This window comes from Zea mays, chromosome 7 (genome assembly GCF_902167145.1).
Source record: "Zea mays cultivar B73 chromosome 7, Zm-B73-REFERENCE-NAM-5.0, whole genome shotgun sequence".
In the NCBI taxonomy this organism is placed as follows: Eukaryota; Viridiplantae; Streptophyta; class Magnoliopsida; order Poales; family Poaceae; genus Zea; species Zea mays.
In genome coordinates this window covers 54,824,665-54,844,512 of record NC_050102.1, presented here as the reverse complement: position 1 = coordinate 54,844,512, position 19,848 = coordinate 54,824,665, and the positions used below count along the sequence as shown (strand labels likewise).

The following is a 19,848-nucleotide window of genomic DNA, read 5'->3' as shown; positions in this document are numbered from 1 at the left end:
GCCTCGCCGCCGTGATCTTTGCCCCGGTTACTGTTCTAGCCAGCCAGGGATCGCGGGTTAGATATAGGATAAGTTTAGGGGGTTATGAGTAAGGTCAGTGACTCATGCAAATAGTAGACAGAGGGCTGATTTGTGAGAGAAAAGGGGGAAGAAAACCTAGGGACTTCAGCGCAAATCTGTTTTCTTTTCCCATTTCGAATTTACTTTTCTTTTAAATACTGCAGAAAACTTGATAAATACATAACTTGAAGAATACTCATCCAAATTTAGTCAAACCAATTTTGCTAGACTTTGTGAAATATAAACTATCAAGCAAAAATAGTAAACCCCATGGTTCCTGTAATGTTTTCTAGAGTTCTGATTTAAATAAGAAAACTTCCCAAAACTTACTAATAAAGGGAAAGATAGAAATGTTGTTAGACCAGGGTTCAGAAAAATAGTGGAGCCACTAACCTAGTAGTTACACTGTTTAAAATTAATAAACACCCCAGTATACAAGGTTAAGGAAGATTTATTCACTAAAACTTGTTTATGCTCAAACTTAGGAAAATAAAAAAGGGGTTGAAAATGGAAACCAGAGGGCAACCATATTTTTCCTAGCATGCCTAAGTGATGTAGTTCATAAGAAAAATCTGTTGAACCATAGTCCAGTGAAAATAAATTGCACTCACATTTATTCATGGAAAACAGAGAAAACTTTGAAAAGTCATAATAAAATAATCCTAAGGAGAAAACACCCCTACCTTAGGAATGACTGCTCTTGTGCTAAGAAGAACTTAGGAAAAAAATACAAGTTCTGTTGTTTGATACTTTTCAAATAGCAAGTTAGTTATAAGTGTCTTTTTGGCATTAAACTTTAGAAAATCATAGATAAATAACCACTAAGTAACCCTCTGTGATTTTTGGCACAAAAGCATGTTATTACCCATAGATACCAGCAAAAATAACTCTTAGTACAAAACCCACACCTAGATAAGAGTTGTAGTGCAAAGTGACCCCTCTGCCCCAACTTTTGTTATTTTTGTCCAGGGCATATTCTATTTATTTTTGACCTCAAATTTATAGGACAGGCTACAGTGACCAATATTAACCCACTGTAATTGTTATAGAATTTTTGGAAAAAGTTGAAATCACTGTTGTAGTTCAAACCCACCTTAAGAGCATAAATAGAAAATGAAAAGGGGAATTAGTAGTGGAGATTAATGTTACCCTAACCAACCCAGCAAAACCCCTTGAGTACCTACTAAAACCTTTAAGGGGCAATCCAAGTCTTAATCCACAACGTTTGCCTCTAAGCAAAACCTCAAACCTAGGTTGCTAAGCATAAACCACTTAGAGCTTCTTATAACCAGGAAACCCTAAGTTATCAACTAACTTAGTTTTTCTTCACTATGCATAATGGTTACTAAATTCTGCATATCATAGCATACAAATATCTTATTCATTGCATTCGATAGATTGCAACCTCGCTGATGGAGAGTATGTGCTCATCCCTAAGCAAGGAGTTGATCGGGAAGGAATCCAGGAGCCAGCACAAGAGCCTGCCACCGAGGATCTCCCCGCAGCCCTAGCTTTGGAAGGCAAGGCCCGGTTTTATGCATAACAAGTTCTATATATTATTTTACTGCACTTAATGATTGTAGGCTTGAATTGTGCACTTAAGTGTAGGAGTTGCCTAAAACCCTAGTTGCATTAACTCAGGATTTCCTTTTGAGATGGATACTATACTAGGTCGAGTAGCTGCTTTACTAATTAGGGATCTCGGTAGAAGTCGAGTGATTTTTCCAGCACTCGCGCGAGGTCAGGAATTGGTTGTACCCACTTTCATATCATACTAATGTTGGTCTGTGGACAACAATCCATGGGGATTGGTTGTCTACGAGATGGAAATTGGAATAAGGATTAAGGTGTGGTACCGTGTGTCAAGCGTTTGAACGTACTAAGCACATGCCGAGAAATATGGTAAATCGGTAAGCCTAGTACCCGATTGAACCTGGCAGCAGACTTTACCCCTCACGCGACCTGAGACGTGGTCTCCCATTCCGGTTATGGTGGGTACAAGTGCAGTCACTGCACGACGGCAGTCGGGGTCAGTGAGGCATTGTACGCCAAGGCTGTGAGCCCTGATCTGCTGGCGGGGAATCGATGGGGACGGTTGATATGTGTGGGGACGGAGTGCCTCGCCACGTCGTGTGTTAAGGTTTACCTTGTAATGATAAAAACTCGATTCGAATCGTCTGCTTCTCGCAGCTATTGAGACTGCTTGATCCATGCTGCTACATTGAATAACAAGTGGAAATGTGATGACTTGGCAAAATTTGTTGATTGCTAAATGTTTGATACCATGTATGATTAGATAGGTACACATTTAGTCTTAAGAGAGTCACACTAAAACTTGAAAAAGCTAAAAATTGATTTTAGACTCAGCTAGTGCTTTTGGCAAACCAAACCCCTCAGCCAAACAGCTGCATGTCTAGAGGTAGAGGAGTAGACTCCTCACACCGGGTAAGTCTAGCTGAGTATTTGTATACTCAGCCTTGCTTGTGGCATAATTTTACAGGTTCTCTAAAGGACATGGTTGCTGGAGTGACTTGGCCGTCCATCTTGCCACCGGGTTGGACAGTCGAGTGGGATCCTACCTCGGCTGAGGAGGAGCATGAGGAGTGATGGGACAGGCTTCCCCATCCCTCCATTTATTTATCGTTAGTTTTATTCCGCTGCATTCCGAACAATGATCACTACTTTTGCTAAAAACTCCGATGATGTTGTAATAAATTTAATACTCCTTAATGTATGGTTTTATGCTTTATTGTATTTGCTCTGTGCCTCACCATCGAGTGAGTGCATGGTACTTGATCCTGTTAGTGGCCTCGTCGGACTAGATCCGAGGGACTGACGTGTTATTCCTATTTAAGTGTGGTCTAGACTCTAAGGTGGGACTTAGGCACTTAAGTTGGAATAATTCGGGCGGTTCCGCCACAAGGCTGAGGCCCGAATCCCAATAGATTCGGGTTGAAATTCCCCAACGGATTGCGCGCGCCTGCTGTGGATTCTGTTCATTTCGTCCACAGAAGGATGATGGTTCTGGCGAACCGGGCCCGTGTGGTAGAGATGGAGTAAGAGCACGCGCGTTAGGTTGTGTAACACTCATCTGCTGGATTGTGTGATGGTGGGCGTCCAATATAGCCACCGCAACAAGGCTGGTATTCCTAATTAGGGGGTTGAACCGGCTTAGGTGCTTAGCAGGGCTAAGTGGGCTATTAGCAGGGCCCTTTAGGAGTAGAATAAAGAGGCTATAGGTCTTTTAGGTTAATTTGTAATAGGACGTTATTTATACCTTAATTTAAATGAAATGAGAGGATGATGTGATCAACATATTGTTTATCAGCCGCCGCCCCTACCCTAGTTATTCTCCTCTCCTACTGTTGTGGCAGAACCTGGGCCCACATGCACCTGTCCTTGTTCCAAAGACCTCAGACTGCTATGCATGTGCACCAGATAACTTAATAGGATCCGTCCAATTGCCCCAAGGACATCAGATAAACCACTTACAACCAGAACCGCAGGATTAAGTAATACAAAAATCACACACCAACAATTTTGCAGCGAAAATCTTATTACCAAATTTTACATGTTACATCAAGTTTTATAATGTACATAATCAGAGTGATTACAAAAAAGTGATTCAAAGGAATAACTTTGAACTGTTATAAATTGTTTATAAGTTCGAAACATATGCTAGCTTAAGTGACCATCCTCAATAAGAAGATAAAGATGGGGTATACTTATATAAGAAGGTCGACCCACCGGCACTTAACACCATCATCAGCAGCATAAAACTATAACCTGAAAAACAACAGGGAATAAAACCCTGAGTATGAAATTACTCAACAAGACTTACCCGACTAAAGAAAAAACTCTCAAGGGTATGCTGGATTTAGGAATCAAGGAAAAGTTTTAGCAAGAATCAAATTAGATACTTTTGCAGAAATAGCTTACTAAAGTGAGTCCTTACTTTCAATATTTTGACGCCAGATTAAATATTAATAGACTAAATATTAATAGACTCTGTTTGAATCTGGTCTAATTTCTCCATCTCATCAATACAACATTATTTTTATTCATGAGGTTCAAATTCTAACTTAGGTTGTAGGGCAGTGACCAAGTCTCCACTGTCCGAGGATATAACAGCGATTCGAATCGATTTTCTCAGCTGAGGATCTCGAACCACCACTAGTACAAAAAGGCTCAAAGCCTGCGGCACCCATATATTTTTACAGACGGATCCGGTTATCCACCGACTGTGCTATTTCTAGTGGCGGTTCCTTAAGAAAACCGCCACTAGAAATCGTATTTCTAGTGGCGGTTCCTTAAGAAAACCGCCAGTAGAAATCCATGATTTGTAGTGGCGGTTTTCTTAAGGAACCGCCAGTAGAAATACGATTTCTAGTGGCGGTTTTCTTAAGGAACCGCCACTAGAAATCATTTTATCCTTAATTTTTCGAGTTTTTCAAACGACCTCGTATGATAAAACCACTAAAATAAAAGTTGTAGATCTCTAAAAGTTATGAAACTTTGTAGTTGACAACTTTTTTATTTGAACTCATTTCGGTTCTCAAAAATTGAATCTAAGTATGGCAAATTTAAAATTCAAATTTTGCAAACTACCTCGGATGAAAAAAGTGTCAAAATAAAAGTTGTAGAACTTCAAAAGTTATTTATCTTTGTAGTTGACAACTTTTTTATTTGAATTCGTTTAGGATCTCAAATAAGCAATTTACACTCAAATGGTTGTAATATGTGGAGAAAACAACTACAAACTAGACATAAGTCATGTTATAGACGGAGTGGTAGTGGAGGGTATGCGCGAGGGTGAGGTCTACGGTTCGATTCCTCACAACCGCGTAGCGCGCGAATTTTGCGCGAAAAATGCCGCGACTTGCACTGGCGGTTTTAATACAAATAAAATTTTTTACTATTTTTAAAATCTGTTTTATGTTTTCTGGAAACGATTTGCACTGGCGGTTTTATTACGTCGACCGCCAGTGAAAATCGATTTTCACTGGCGGTCTTCAGTTACCCGCCTGTAAAAATGGTGATTTCTACTGACCTCTAGCACTGGCGGTTACGAAAAACGTCACTGTAAATATGTTTAGGACCGTCAGTATAGAGCTTATCTGTACTAGTGCACACGATATATGTAGCATTTAACCCTGGCATATGTCAACTCGCCACCGGGTTATTAAGACCAGATCAGGTTCACGCCAATCGAGAGCACAGATATACCATCATCCAGCCTCTTAGCACGGAGATGAAGCAGTAGACCACGGCGAGCTGGAAATGCGACACGATGGAGCTCGGCCAACAGACAGCTTGCGTGCAGGGACTAGCTTGGCTGCGTGCGGCATGGGCGAGCAGGGAGATCCGGGCGAGCAAGGAGCAGCGGCTGGACGCCATGAGAGGACCTGCGCACAGGGATGGAACGACTTGCACTGGCGGTTTTAATACAAATAAAATTTTTTACTATTTTTAAAATCTGTTTTATGTTTTCTGGAAACGATTTGCACTGGCGGTTTTATTACGTCGACCGCCAGTGAAAATCGATTTTCACTGGCGGTCTTCAGTTACCCGCCTGTAAAAATGGTGATTTCTACTGACCTCTAGCACTGGCGGTTACGAAAAACGTCACTGTAAATATGTTTAGGACCGTCAGTATAGAGCTTATCTGTACTAGTGCACACGATATATGTAGCATTTAACCCTGGCATATGTCAACTCGCCACCGGGTTATTAAGACCAGATCAGGTTCACGCCAATCGAGAGCACAGATATACCATCATCCAGCCTCTTAGCACGGAGATGAAGCAGTAGACCACGGCGAGCTGGAAATGCGACACGATGGAGCTCGGCCAACAGACAGCTTGCGTGCAGGGACTAGCTTGGCTGCGTGCGGCATGGGCGAGCAGGGAGATCCGGGCGAGCAAGGAGCAGCGGCTGGACGCCATGAGAGGACCTGCGCACAGGGATGGAACTCCACGGAACTCCACGGTGACCATGGCTGCAGAAAGCGGTGACGGAGCGGAGCAGGGAACTTGGCGCGGCTTGGGGATGGCGACCAAGCAGAGGAGAGACCAAGGACGCGAGGATGGAGATGGATGAGCGGCTGCCTTCGGACATGGGGGCGAGCAGGGCGCGGCAGAAAGCTCTAAACCGGCGTGGCCATGGCAGAGCTGGACGCGAGCTCCGAGGGAGCCAGGACGAGGTCGTGGCCGGACGAGCGCAGCAGGGAGGAGCACGCATGGGATTTGCTGGGTGCGGCGGCCCGCTGAGCAGGAAGACAGCAGTGGTCGCAGGGCTCAAGCGATGCGAGTGCACGGCACGGCGAGCTGCAGGAGGGAGCAGTCCGGCGTGCACGCAACCGAGGTGTACAGAGGAGCTGGGCTTACGGAGGCTTCTAAATCGTAGAAGATAACTGGGGATAAGAACAGAGAATGAGAACACGTAGGAGATAAGGTTGATGACGAGCTCAAAAAAAATCCTAGAACAATGCCGAGACAAGACTACCAGATAACAAGGTAATATGAATTTCTCTCCATCTTTGTTTTAATTTCAACACCAGTATACGTATGAAAACAATTATCCTAGGAGTCACCCTGTAATAATCAAATAGTGAGAGCAATAAAAGATACAAGAAATGAGAAATATAAAAAGGATCAATGGATCACTTGTGTTGTTATTGTCATCTTAGCATACTTCAAACCAAGGGATTAACTCGGACTACCTATAAAAAAAACATACTAAGTAAAAGGATTGTGCATCATGATGGAGTTTTGCTTATTTGTGCACTTAATAATAAAATATCGACAATAGAAATATAATAATGAGAAGGAAAATTTGAATTTAAAAACAGAGATGTACTTTAGGGAATCGAGAATAATATAAATAAAATGTGGGATAAATATTATACAACACCAAATGAATTTCTAAATTAAGTGAAATTATTGAGTACCATGCCTAAGTGGGACATTTAAGGTGAAGACAAATTACCACGAAGTTTGAACTTAAATGGGAAATTGAATTTGAATTTGGAAATAAAGGGGAAAGAAACAGAAAAGAATAAAGAAAAGAAAAAGAGAAAAGACCACCTGGGCCGATTCTGGCGCCCTTGGCCCAGCTCTCTACTCCCTCGGCCCAACTCCCACTCCGCGCGGCCCAGTCCCTCTGGCGCGTACGCTTCTCACTTGCATGCGGGCCCGGGGCGTCGGGAGCTTCTTCTTTCTCCGCCGCCATCGTGTCGCGCCTGCGTCCAGAAAATGGGATCGCGCCGCCGGAGCTCCCTGGAGGTTCCACTCGATCCGAAAACCACGCCGAGCTCCCGGGCTGCGTCCGCCGCCCCTGTGCGCTGGTGTCTATCATTCCTGCGCCTTGCAACAGGCTTGCGCGATCCGCGATTCGCGCGGTCGGCTCAACGAACTCCGCTGGAATCGCGCGCGCGCAACGGAAAATCCGAGCATCGCGGCCTAGCTAATCCCATCGGAGTTCGATTCCAACCTGCATATAATTGTGCCCTCATACTACCGCACCCAGATGCATATGACGTTCGGGTCTTCACGTGCGCCAGGGAGATTTCCGTCGCCGGGCCGCTTCGCTTCGTGGTCGGACTCCACCGCCTACATCAAGCCCTCGGTGGTCGATCCGGGAGGAAGCGCAGAGCACATGTATTCTGTTCGCGGCCTCGTCTGGGCGGAATTGAGCTCCTGCCCACCGAGATTTCCTCGCCGGTGTGGGAGCTTCATCGCATCGCCGCCGCATACCGTGGCCAGCTCGCCTTGACCGCCGATTGGAGGTGAGCCGCTAACCATAGGATTCGCCTAGTTCTCCTCTTCGCGTTGGGGCGTCTGGTGTGCGGTTTGGGGGCTCAATTGGCCGTATGGCCCATCGCCGCCATGTCGCCGCCGCGACGCCGCGGGCCGCGCCGCTCGGGCCGCCGCGCGTTTGGGGAAGATGTCCCTAGCCATCCGTGTCAAAATGGACGTTCGAAATTACATTAGCTTGTGCTGGTTCGATGGCTTGCTCAGGACCGTTGATCTTGGAGGGAATGGCCAGGATTAGAAGTAATACTTACCGGATCAAGGCGCCATCCGTGTCGTTCATCCCGATCTGGACCGCCCCGGTGGGGTTGGGGTTCTTTAAAATATGAGCCCTTAGATTCAGATCCGATGGGAGTGGATGTGTACCGATTTGATGTGATGATAGTCTAATCCGAGCGCTTGCTTTGTAATCCAACGGCTCACGATCACCGATACCCCTTCGACCGCGTCTTTTTGCTAAAGAGACCCTGTGTAAAACAGAAATTAACCCGCCGTCCACCGCGGATAGAATCTGAGTCTGGAGAATCTTCTAGAATAGCCCCTGTGTTTTCTGTAATTAGTGCGCCCAGTCCAGGAAGTTAAGAAATCAGATAAAAGGTTTTAGAAAATGATTTTTAATGCAAAAATAAAGGCTAGAATTTGTTTAATTCATAAGAAATTCATATGAAGTCCAAATTAATCCATTCCAATTCCTATAATCCTGTAATAATGTTGTTTATTACCCTGTATCTTTGTTTTGACATGAAAATGGTATTAAAATTTATCTCTTAATTAATCTCGTATCAAATACATAAAACCTTAGGAAATTCATAACTTAATAACCGTAGCTCCGAATTTAGTGATTCTTGTTCCTACGATCTCGTAGAAACGCGTAGATTATTATTACGTAGTTTATTCTTATGTTTGGTGTGATGTTAATTTTGTATATACCATGTTTGTCTGTATTGCTACGTTTAGCAGTGAGGACACGTGTCACCTGAAGATCATCCTGATACCTGGAAATCTCAAGGCACAGGCAAGTTGTGTCCTTGATCACTTCTTTTTACCCAGCCATGTTCTGATTAATCATAATGATCTGCATAGGTTAAATTTGATGGGACCCAATAGGTTACCCTAGTTTGTCTATCTTTATACCTTGTTACCACTGAACTTTTTGGGTAGTACTTGCTAGTGCTTTATGTGGTTTTGGGTATGAAGATACATTACTCATGATTATACTTTTGTTATCCGTTGTTATTTATCGTTCATGATAAGATCATTATGTTAATTGGAACATGGAGCGACCACCCGGGAAAACAGTGCTACCACAAGGGTATAATGGGACGCCCTTGGCTGATTAATTAGGAAAGCTAGTGGAGGACTACCTTACCCGAAAGGGGCAAGGGCAGTAGGGGAGTGGTCAGTGTAGGGAGGCCCTCGGGAGGATTTTGCTGCGATGGCGGTCCTGCAAGGGATTCCTGCATTGGAGCTTCCTATAAACTGTAGCGGGTTTTCTGAAGCTAGTGGAACTTTGTAAAGGCCTCGTAGTGTTACCCTGCCTCGCCTCCACGGTAGAGGTGTATGGGAAGTCGCGATCCCTTGGCAGATGGGTAACATGACTTGTGGGTAAAGATGTGCAACCTCTGCAGAGTGTAAAACTGGTATACTAGCCGTGCTCACGGTCATGAGCAGCTCGGACCCTCACATGATTAAATTATGGAACTTAAACTCAATTTGTCATATGCATTGCATCGCAGGTGATGTTGTTACTTTTGTTCTACTACATAATTGGGTTGGTATTTACTTATACTTAGTAATTGCTAATAAAATTTTGACCAACTTTAAAAGCAATGCTCAGCTTCAACCATCCTCTTTGGTAAGCCTTACACTTCACGTGGGCTCCCACCTTTGGCGAGTTCATGCACATTATTCCCCACAACTTGTTGAGCGATGAACGTATGTGAGCTCACTCTTGCTGTCTCACACCCCCCCACAGGTCAAGAACAGGTACCACAGGATGAGGCGCGTGGAGGATGCTGTGATGAGTTCGTGAGAGGTCTAGGTCGTCGTCTCCCAGTCAACTTTGGGTTGCTGGACCGTTGTCTCCTTATAATGTAATTGTTTATTTATTTTGTATAGAACTCCTGTTATATATAAAGATGTGACATTCGATCCTGTGCCACTGTACATCATATGTGTGAGACTTGGTCCCATCATATCTGGTGTTTATGTTCGCGCCCGGGTCTTGGTGCCCCTAAAACCCGGGTGTGACAGAAGTGGTATCAGAGGAATGTTGACTGTAGGACGAAACCTAGATAGAACTGGACAACCAATACTTACTTACCTTTGCTACTCTGATCTTTTCTAAACTTTTTTTAATCTATTCTCATCTATTTCCGCTTTACTCTGAATATTCTTATCTTTTCATTCTAACGACAAATGTGGATTTCACACTTTGAAATCCCGTGTCTAAAGTGACCTTTAGGAATAGGAAACCTACTCTTAGGAACAAAAAAAAAAAACAAAAACTATTTTTATAGTTATCCATACGCTTGAGTGTTTGTTCTTATGATATTTGTCTGATTTGGATCTTTGATTGAGTGTGAATAGTTGTGGAATAGCGTCCACAATTATATCTGGGCATAAAAATAAATAAATAAAATTTATGAGATAACTAAACAACTTAGATTATCCTTCATTAAAGGGTATCTATTTCATATAGATTCTTCTTATCTTAAAAGACTTGCTCTTACCTTAATAAGATCTATCTTATCTTACAAGATTCTCTCTTATCTTTATAGGTCCATTTTATCTTCAAAGATTCTCTCTTGTCTTAAAAGATATTATCTTACCTTAATAGATCCCACCTAAACTAACTTGATCTAATCCAAATTGAGTTACTTAAATAAGTTAGATAATGTTGGCAACATAAATTAGGCCTTAATTCTATAAACATATCTTACCCTAAATTAATACCTTGGACTAACTCATCCGTAAACAACAACCTAACCTACATCACAGGCTGCCTAATCCAGATATCCCAAAAACAAAGTAAAACTCTGTTTAAACCGAACTACCTCATGTACCCCGGCTATCCTAACCATATATCCTTAGCCATATGTCCTTAACTCGGATGACAACTCCAAGAATAAAGGCCAAAGAAGACCAACCATGTCAAGGGAGGAAAAGCATCAACTCAAGTCTTCAAAGATCAAGTTGGATGGCTAGATGAAATAAGATCCACTGCACATGATGGAGTCTCTCATTACCATAATCCTGGTTATCCCAACCTATCCATTCATCATCCTACATAATAAGTAGCTAGATACCTATGCTCTCCTAATCACCCACTATTGACTATAAAAAAATGAGACTCTGAATTTTTGAACCAATTAGAAATTTAAGGCTAAAAAAATTCGCAAACCAATTCTTTTTATATCCCTCATTCTTATGAATCTCGAGGACGAGATTCTTTTTAAGGGGGTAGGATTTGTAATACCCAAATAGTGAGAGCAATAGAAGATACAAGAAATGAGAAATATAAAAAGGATCAATGGATCACTTGTGTTGTTATTGTCATCTTAGCATACTTCAAACCAAGGGATTAACTCGGAATACCTATAAAAAAACATACTAAGTAAAAGGATTGTGCATCATGATGGAGTTTTGCTTATTTGTGCACTTAGTAATAAAATATCGACAATAGAAATATAATAATGAGAAGGAAAATTTGAATTTAAAAACAGAGATGTACTTTAGGGAATCGAGAATAATATAAATAAAATGTGGGATAAATATTATACAACACCAAATGAATTTCTAAATTAAGTGAAATTATTGAGTACCATGCCTAAGTGGGACATTTAAGGTGAAGACAAATTACCACGAAGTTTGAACTTAAATGGGAAATTGAATTTGAATTTGGAAATAAAGGGGAAAGAAACAGAAAAGAATAAAGAAAAGAAAAAGAGAAAAGACCACCTGGGCCGATTCTGGCGCCCTTGGCCCAGCTCTCTACTCCCTCGGCCCAACTCCCACTCCGCGCGGCCCAGTCCCTCTGGCGCGTACGCTTCTCACTTGCATGCGGGCCCGGGGCGTCGGGAGCTTCTTCTTTCTCCGCCGCCATCGTGTCGCGCCTGCGTCCAGAAAATGGGATCGCGCCGCCGGAGCTCCCTGGAGGTTCCACTCGATCCGAAAACCACGCCGAGCTCCCGGGCTGCGTCCGCCGCCCCTGTGCGCTGGTGTCTATCCTCCCTGCGCCTTGCAACAGGCTTGCGCGATCCGCGATTCGCGCGGTCGGCTCAACGAACTCCGCTGGAATCGCGCGCGCGCAACGGAAAATCCGAGCATCGCGGCCTAGCTAATCCCATCGGAGTTCGATTCCAACCTGCATATAATTGTGCCCTCATACTACCGCACCCAGATGCATATGACGTTCGGGTCTTCACGTGCGCCAGGGAGATTTCCGTCGCCGGGCCGCTTCGCTTCGTGGTCGGACTCCACCGCCTACATCAAGCCCTCGGTGGTCGATCCGGGAGGAAGCGCAGAGCACATGTATTCTGTTCGCGGCCTCGTCTGGGCGGAATTGAGCTCCTGCCCACCAAGATTTCCTCGCCGGTGTGGGAGCTTCATCGCATCGCCGCCGCATACCGTGGCCAGCTCGCCTTGACCGCCGATTGGAGGTGAGCCGCTAACCATAGGATTCGCCTAGTTCTCCTCTTCGCGTTGGGGCGTCTGGTGTGCGGTTTGGGGGCTCAATTGGCCGTATGGCCCATCGCCGCCATGTCGCCGCCGCGACGCCGCGGGCAGCGCCGCTCGGGCCGCCGCGCGTTTGGGGAAGATGTCCCTAGCCATCCGTGTCAAAATGGACATTCGAAATTACATTAGCGTGTGCTGGTTTGATGGCTTGCTCAGGACCGTTGATCTTGGAGGGAATGGCCAGGATTAGAAGTAATACTTACCGGATCAAGGCGCCATCCGTGTCGTTCATCCCGATCTGGACCGCCCCGGTGGGGTTGGGGTTCTTTAAAATATGAGCCCTTAGATTCAGATCCGATGGGAGTGGATGCGTACCGATTCGATGTGATGATAGTCTAATCCGAGCGCTTGCTTTGTAATCCAACGGCTCACGATCACCGATACCCCTTCGACCGCGTCTTTTTGCTAAAGAGACCCTGTGTAAAACAGAAATTAACCCGCCGTCCACCGCGGGTAGAATCTGAGTCTGGAGAATCTTCTAGAATAGCCCCTGTGTTTTCTGTAATTAGTGCGCCCAGTCCAGGAAGTTAAGAAATCAGATAAAAGGTTTTAGAAAATGATTTTTAATGCAAAAATAAAGGCTAGAATTTGTTTAATTCATAAGAAATTCATATGAAGTCCAAATTAATCCATTCCAATTCCTATAATCCTATAATAATGTTGTTTATTACCCTGTATCTTTGTTTTGACATGAAAATGGTATTAAAATTTATCTCTTAATTAATCTCGTATCAAATACATAAAACCTTAGGAAATTCATAACTTAATAACCGTAGCTCCGAATTTAGCGATTCTTGTTCCTACGATCTCGTAGAAACGCGTAGATTATTATTACGTAGTTTATTCTTATGTTTGGTGTGATGTTAATTTTGTATATACCATGTTTGTCTGTATTGCTACGTTTAGCAGTGAGGACACGTGTCACCTGAAGATCATGCTGGTACCTGGAAATCTCAAGTCCCAGGCAAGTTGTGTCCTTGATCACTTCTTTTTACCCAGCCATGTTCTGATTAATCATAATGATCTGCATAGGTTAAATTTGATGGGACCCAATAGGTTACCCTAGTTTGTCTATCTTTATATCTTGTTACCACTGAACTTTTTGGGTAGTACTTGCTAGTGCTTTATGTGGTTTTGGGTATGAAGATACATTACTCAAGATCATTATGTTAATTGGAACATGGAGCGACCACCCGGGAAAACAGTGCTACCACAAGGGTATAATGGGACGCCCTTGGCTGATTAATTAGGAAAGCTAGTGGAGGACTACCTTACCCGAAAGGGGCAAGGGCAGTAGGGGAGTGGTCAGTGTAGGGAGGCCCTCGGGAGGATTTTGCTGCGATGGCGGTCCTGCAGGGGATTCCTGCATTGGAGCTTCCTATAAACTGTAGCGGGTTTTCTGAAGCTAGTGGAACTTTGTAAAGGCCTCGTAGTGTTACCCTGCCTCGCCTCCTCGGTAGAGGTGTATGGGAAGTCGCGATCCCTTGGCAGATGGGTAACATGACTTGTGGGTAAAGATGTGCAACCTCTACAGAGTGTAAAACTGGTATACTAGCCGTGCTCACGGTCATGAGCAGCTCGGACCCTCACATGATTAAATTATGGAACTTAAACTCAATTTGTCATATGCATTGCATCGCAGGTGATGTTGTTACTTTTGTTCTACTACATAATTGGGTTGGTATTTACTTATACTTAGTAATTGCTAATAAAATTTTGACCAACTTTAAAAGCAATGCTCAGCTTCAACCATCCTCTTTGGTAAGCCTTACACTTCACGTGGGCTCCCACCTTTGGCGAGTTCATGCACATTATTCCCCACAACTTGTTGAGCGATGAACGTATGTGAGCTCACTCTTGCTGTCTCACACCCCCCCACAGGTCAAGAACAGGTACCACAGGATGAGGCACGTGGAGGATGCTGTGATGAGTTCGTGAGAGGTCTAGGTCGTCGTCTCCCAGTCAACTTTGGGTTGCTGGACCGTTGTCTCGTTATAATGTAATTGTTTATTTATTTTGTATAGAACTCCTGTTATATATAAAGATGTGACATTCGATCCTGTGCCACTATACATCATATGTGTGAGACTTGGTCCCAGCATATCTGGTGTTTATGTTCGCGCCCGGGTCTTGGTGCCCCTAAAACCCGGGTGTGACACACCCAAATCTTGGAGCCTTGCACAGATAGGATTGGCTAATAGAAAAATGAAGTAGAAGCTAGTATGTTTGTTCGTGGAGGAGATAAGGGCTAGAAAAATATTAGAGTAGAAGACATTTCCTTTCTTTTAATCGAAGAATACACCACTAACCAAGTTTAGGAGTTAAACGGGACTAAAATGGATCGAATTAAATGATATTTGATTTTAGAACTAAGATTTGAGGGATCTAACATATGTATAAAAGGGTCGAGCCAAATACGAGATCGACATTAATATTTAGATAGGACTTGTTATGGTGAATACTCTCGAAGTCAGGCAAACTTGTACCCGTTATTTATATCCAAAGTTTTGGGATCGGGGCGAGAAACGACGGCCCGAATAAGATTGATTTCGTCTTCGATAATTTGCACCGTGGGATTCGACTAAAATTAGCCGAAACTATATCTGCTAATGCACACATGATTTCTTCGTCGCCAAAACAGCGTGCTGAAGGATAATTTGAATCCTAACCTCGCGCAAGATTTCGCGCGAGTCGAATTATTTTACCCTGAGCATTTTAGTCATCAATGTTCAAATTAATTTGCCCGGGATAAAATCATAAGAATAGATCAGAGCTTCCGAATTCGTATTCGCACGAGCGATGAATTTTAAATAATCACCGGACGCACCGATTTTCAGAACAGATATGTTCTGAACAGCACGAAAATTTAGGAAGAGCCTAGATTAATAAAAACGAGATCGAACTCGAGACAGACAAAACAGATGCGATATAAAAATCGCGATAGGCAAAGATAATTAAAATTTAGCATCTGTTTTATTCACTGATATTACGTGCTTAAATTCATACTCGTTGTCGAGCAGAATATAAATACCAGGGGTGTTACAACTATCTTCCCCCTGGTCGTGAGAACCACGACCACCTCTCATCGCCAACCGCTCTTGGAGCGGCCACTCGCCCCACACAGCTACAACCTAAGGAGAATAGGGCATACCAATCTAGTATCGAAGATGCCGGGCAACGACGACAACACTGCTAGTGAAGTCGCATCTACTGCGACGCCAAACCGCAGCAGGGCAACCCTAGAGCAGAAGATTGACACCATTACAAATGCCCTTGTCGAACTCGTCACTAGGGTGTCCAATCTGGCGATGCATGTGATAGAAATCGATGGGCGCACGACTCCCATAGTGTCCACCACCGGCAACAATCCAGGGTTTCGTTACGGTATCCCTGGTTATGGCGGCATTCCAGAGACACAGGCGCCATCGACCTCCACCATGCCATTGCCAGCTACAACTCCACCACCATGCAACCCATTACTAATCCGCCAAATCCCCATGCCCACTCGTTGTCACCTCTTACATCCATTCCACCATACATAACAGCATCCATTACACCACACCACACCACATCCCAACCTATCCCACCCCGCAGTCTTTCGACGCAGGAGCTCCGCGACACTACTAGATGGAGTTTCTGACATTTGATGGGAAGGAGGATCCTCTCGAATGGCTGAACCACTACGAGCAGTATTTCAGAGGCCAGCACACGGTCGAGGATGACAAAGTGTGGCTCGCCTCCTATCACCTCAAGAGAGCAGCACATACATGGTATTTCATGGTGGAACGAGACTGTGCAACGGTGACATGGCCTCAATTCAAAGAGCTTTGCAATGAGTGCTTTGGTCCACCACTACGCACCAACCCATTAGGCGAACTGGCCCGTCTTTGTTTCCGGATAGCCGTGGATGATTACCAAGAGCTTTTCTCGTCACTGTTGTGCCACACCTCTCTGTTGGCCCCTAACCAGCAAGTGCAGCTCTTCATGGTGGGATTGCCAGAACGGATTAAAATCGACATCGAGCTGATGAACCCACAGAATCTGCAGCAGACTTCTCAACTAACAAGGGCATATAAATGCCGTTCTCAAGTCATTGATGGTGCTCCACAACAGCAGTAGGCTGGCAGGGCCCCCAGACCATCTAGTCGGCCACAAGTGCTCACACACATGACTGACAATGCCACCAAGAATGCATCCCTGTAGTCACCAACACAATCACCAGTCCCATTCAAGCACCTCACCCCGCCGAGATGGCGGAACGACGTAAACAAGGGCTATGTTACAATTGTGATGAGCCCTATGTACGTGGCCACCGTTGTCCCAGGCTATTCTATCTGGAGGTGTAATACTCAAATTGTAAAAGCATATGAAATGAATTGATCTCGTTACATGATTTGCCATCTACTCATTATATCATGAGAATAACCATATTTAAAGTAAATAATTAAATAAAAGCACATCAATAAGCTATGGATCATGTTGGAGTTTTTGTTTGCTTGTGCATTTAAATAATAATAACAATAATATTAGTAGGAATATAATGAGTGGAAAATATGAATTAGCCACTAGATTGAAATTTGGGTTTGGAGAGAAATACTATAAAATGCAAAATACAATTTATAAATAAAATTCATACTTGTATGTTCAAATTATGTATTTAATTGAGAACAATAAATTCACAACATCAGTTGAATTCAAATTTGAAAATTTACAAATAAGAAAGAAAATGAAACAGAAAATGAGAAAAGAAAAAGGGAAACAACCCCAACAGCGCGTGGGCCCAAAATCTTCTCCTCGGCCCATTCACCCCATTTCCCTCAGCGCGCTTGGTCTAGCAAACCATGGAGTGAGTGGAACACTGGCACGCGGATCCGTCCCATCATCCACCAACACATGCAGCCCAATCCTCCAGTCACTGGTTCCGCGGATCCACCGTGCAGCCGCCACGCTCTCGCCCTATGTGCGACTTCCACCTCGGGCCCGCCTGTCATCACACTCCGCGTCGGCCTCAACCACCCGCGCAACGCACGCGGCGAGACCTCCGAGCGAAGCTGACTGGCTCATGTTCTCCCTTGCCTCGTTGACTATAAGGAGGGGGGTGGTTAGTTGCGGCCGTATACTCCCACATACCCTCACTCAGCGAATTGCGCAACCGTGCCCTACATCGCCGCCGTGTGCAGTTTAGTACGCCGGTACCTACCACCGTTGCCGCGTGTCGTGCTGCCGTCCGAGGTCTGCAAGACGGGTCTGGGTTGATCGCCGAGCTGCGTGAGAGCCATACATGCGCTCGAATCGGGAAACCACCCGCCTGTGCTCCTGGGATTCCTCGCTGGTGATTCCGTTGAACAGGGAACCATCTCCGCCGCGACTAGGTCACCGGCGCTTCTTGTCCCAGTGAGTAACTTCGCCTGTGTTCACCAGTTTCATAACTTAGTGTAGACCATAGCGCTGCAAGGAATCGAGTGTCGGGGGTGGGAATCGGGAGATCATCGGCGCGCCGCCGCCACTGCACCACCACTGCTCAGCTACTGCCGCGAGTGTGAGTGACGAGTGCGCGGCCGTCGGATTTCGTTGGACGGCTGAGATTAAAACCTGTGATACTGATTCACCGGATTCACCCGAGCCGATGGATTGGGATCCGACAACCAATATAACGCACCCCCTCACGACCTAATCCGAACCGTGGATCTCTGGATCCTGCGGCCCTGGATGGCGCACCGGTTCATGTCGTGTTCCAATCTAATCGGGGCGCTCTGTTGCCGATCGGACGGCTCAGAATGGCAGATACCCTTTCGCTCAAACAAAATTGCATAAGACCCCCCTGGAAATTAAAGGATCAACCCGCAGTCCACCCGGGTGCTCACTGGGTCTTGGGAAAATTATAGATTAGCCCTCGGGTTCCCAGGAATTCTTGCGCGCAGTCCAGGCAGGGTGTAATTAAGATAAAACAATTTAGAAATTGATTTTTGGGTATAAAAAAATTTGCAGAAACTCATTTAATTCAAAGAAAACTCATATTAAATCATTTTTGATCCATTCCAGTTGCATTAATTTTGTATTAATATTGTCTATCAACTAGTAACTCTGTTTAGCCATGAACTTAGATTAAAATTATTCACTGAGTTATTCCACACCAAGCACTTAATAACTTCAAAAAATCATAACTCGACAACCGTAATTCAGAATTTAGTGATTCTTGTTCCTACGATCTCGCTACGACGCGTAGAATATTATCATGCATTCTGTTCTACTATTTGGTATGATGTTAATTTATGCTATATCATGTTTGTTTGTATTGTTGCGAGGATCCGGGTGTTCAGCAGGTGGAGACTGCTGAGCAGGAGCTCGTTGAAGGCAAGTTATGCCCTTGATCACTTCTTTTTACCCAATAGTGTTCTTATTATTCATAATGATATGCATAGGTTAATTTTGATGGGACCCAATAGGTTACCTTAGTTTGGCTATCTTTGTACCTTGTTTACCACTGAATTTTTGGGTAGTACCTGCTATTGCTTTATGTGGTTTTGGGGTATTGAGATACACATTATTCATGATCATACTTTTATTATCAGTTTGTTATTTACTGTTCATGATAAGATCATTATGTTAATTGGAACATGGAGCGACCACCCGGAAAAATAGTGCTACCACAAGGGTGGTATGGGACGCCCTTGGCTGACTAATTAGGAAAGCTAGTGGAGGACTACCTTACCCGAAAGGGGCAAGGGAAGTAGGGGAGTGGTCAGTGTAGGGAGGCCCTTGGGTTGATTTTGCTGCGATGGCGGTCAGGTAAGGGGTCCGTGCATTGGAGCTTCCTAGAAACTGTAGCGGGTTTTTTGAAGCTAGTGGAACTTTGTAAAGGCCTCGTAGTGTTACCCTGCCTCACTTCCTTGGTACAGGTGTATGGGTGTTGTGATCCCTTGGCAGATGGGTAACATGACTTGTGGGTAAAGATGTGCAACATCGGTAGAGTGTAAAACTGGTATATCAACCGTGCTCAAGGTCATGAGCGGCTCAGACCCTCACATGATTAATTTATGGAATTAAATTCAATTTGTCATTTGCATCGCATTGGGATTTATAATCAATTTTGATCTATTTATTACTCTGGTTTGGTATTTACTTACATTTAGTAACCGCAAATAAAATTTGACCAACTTATTAAAAACAATGCTCAGCTTTAACCATTATCTGTTGATCAGCCTTACATTTCCGATGAACTCACACCTTTGGTGAGTTC

General features: G+C 44.3%; 1 protein-coding gene across 3 annotated transcripts; it reads right to left on the bottom strand.

Moving 5' to 3' along the window:
* Positions 1-3,598: 3,598 nt before the first annotated feature.
* Positions 3,599-6,578, bottom strand: LOC103632381 (uncharacterized). Of its 3 annotated transcripts, none has more exons than XR_004851435.1 (3): positions 5,835-6,570; positions 5,287-5,465; positions 3,599-3,846 (listed from the first exon to the last, which is right to left on the bottom strand). XR_004851435.1 is itself a non-coding variant. In XM_023300716.2 (3 exons), the coding sequence occupies exons 1-3, from the start codon at positions 6,054-6,056 to the stop codon at positions 3,826-3,828; spliced, it is 243 nt and encodes an 80-aa protein (XP_023156484.1). In that variant the 5' UTR covers positions 6,057-6,578; the 3' UTR covers positions 3,599-3,825. The 3 variants fall into 3 exon arrangements, 2 of the variants coding, with proteins under 2 accessions (XP_023156484.1, XP_008652440.1); XM_023300716.2 differs by having other exon boundaries at positions 6,014-6,578; XM_008654218.3 differs by lacking the exon at positions 3,599-3,846 and having other exon boundaries at positions 5,144-5,465; positions 5,835-6,550.
* Positions 6,579-19,848: the final 13,270 nt, after the last annotated feature.

Coding starts and splice junctions, on each gene's coding strand:
- LOC103632381 (XM_008654218.3), bottom strand. CDS start 6,056: ATGGTCACCGTGGAGTTCCGTGGAGTTCCATCCCTGTGCGCAGGTCCT. Junction 5,466..5,834: donor TGCTAAGAGGCTGGATGATG/GTATATCTGTGC, acceptor CCCTGTGCGCAG/GTCCTCTCATGGCGTCCAGC.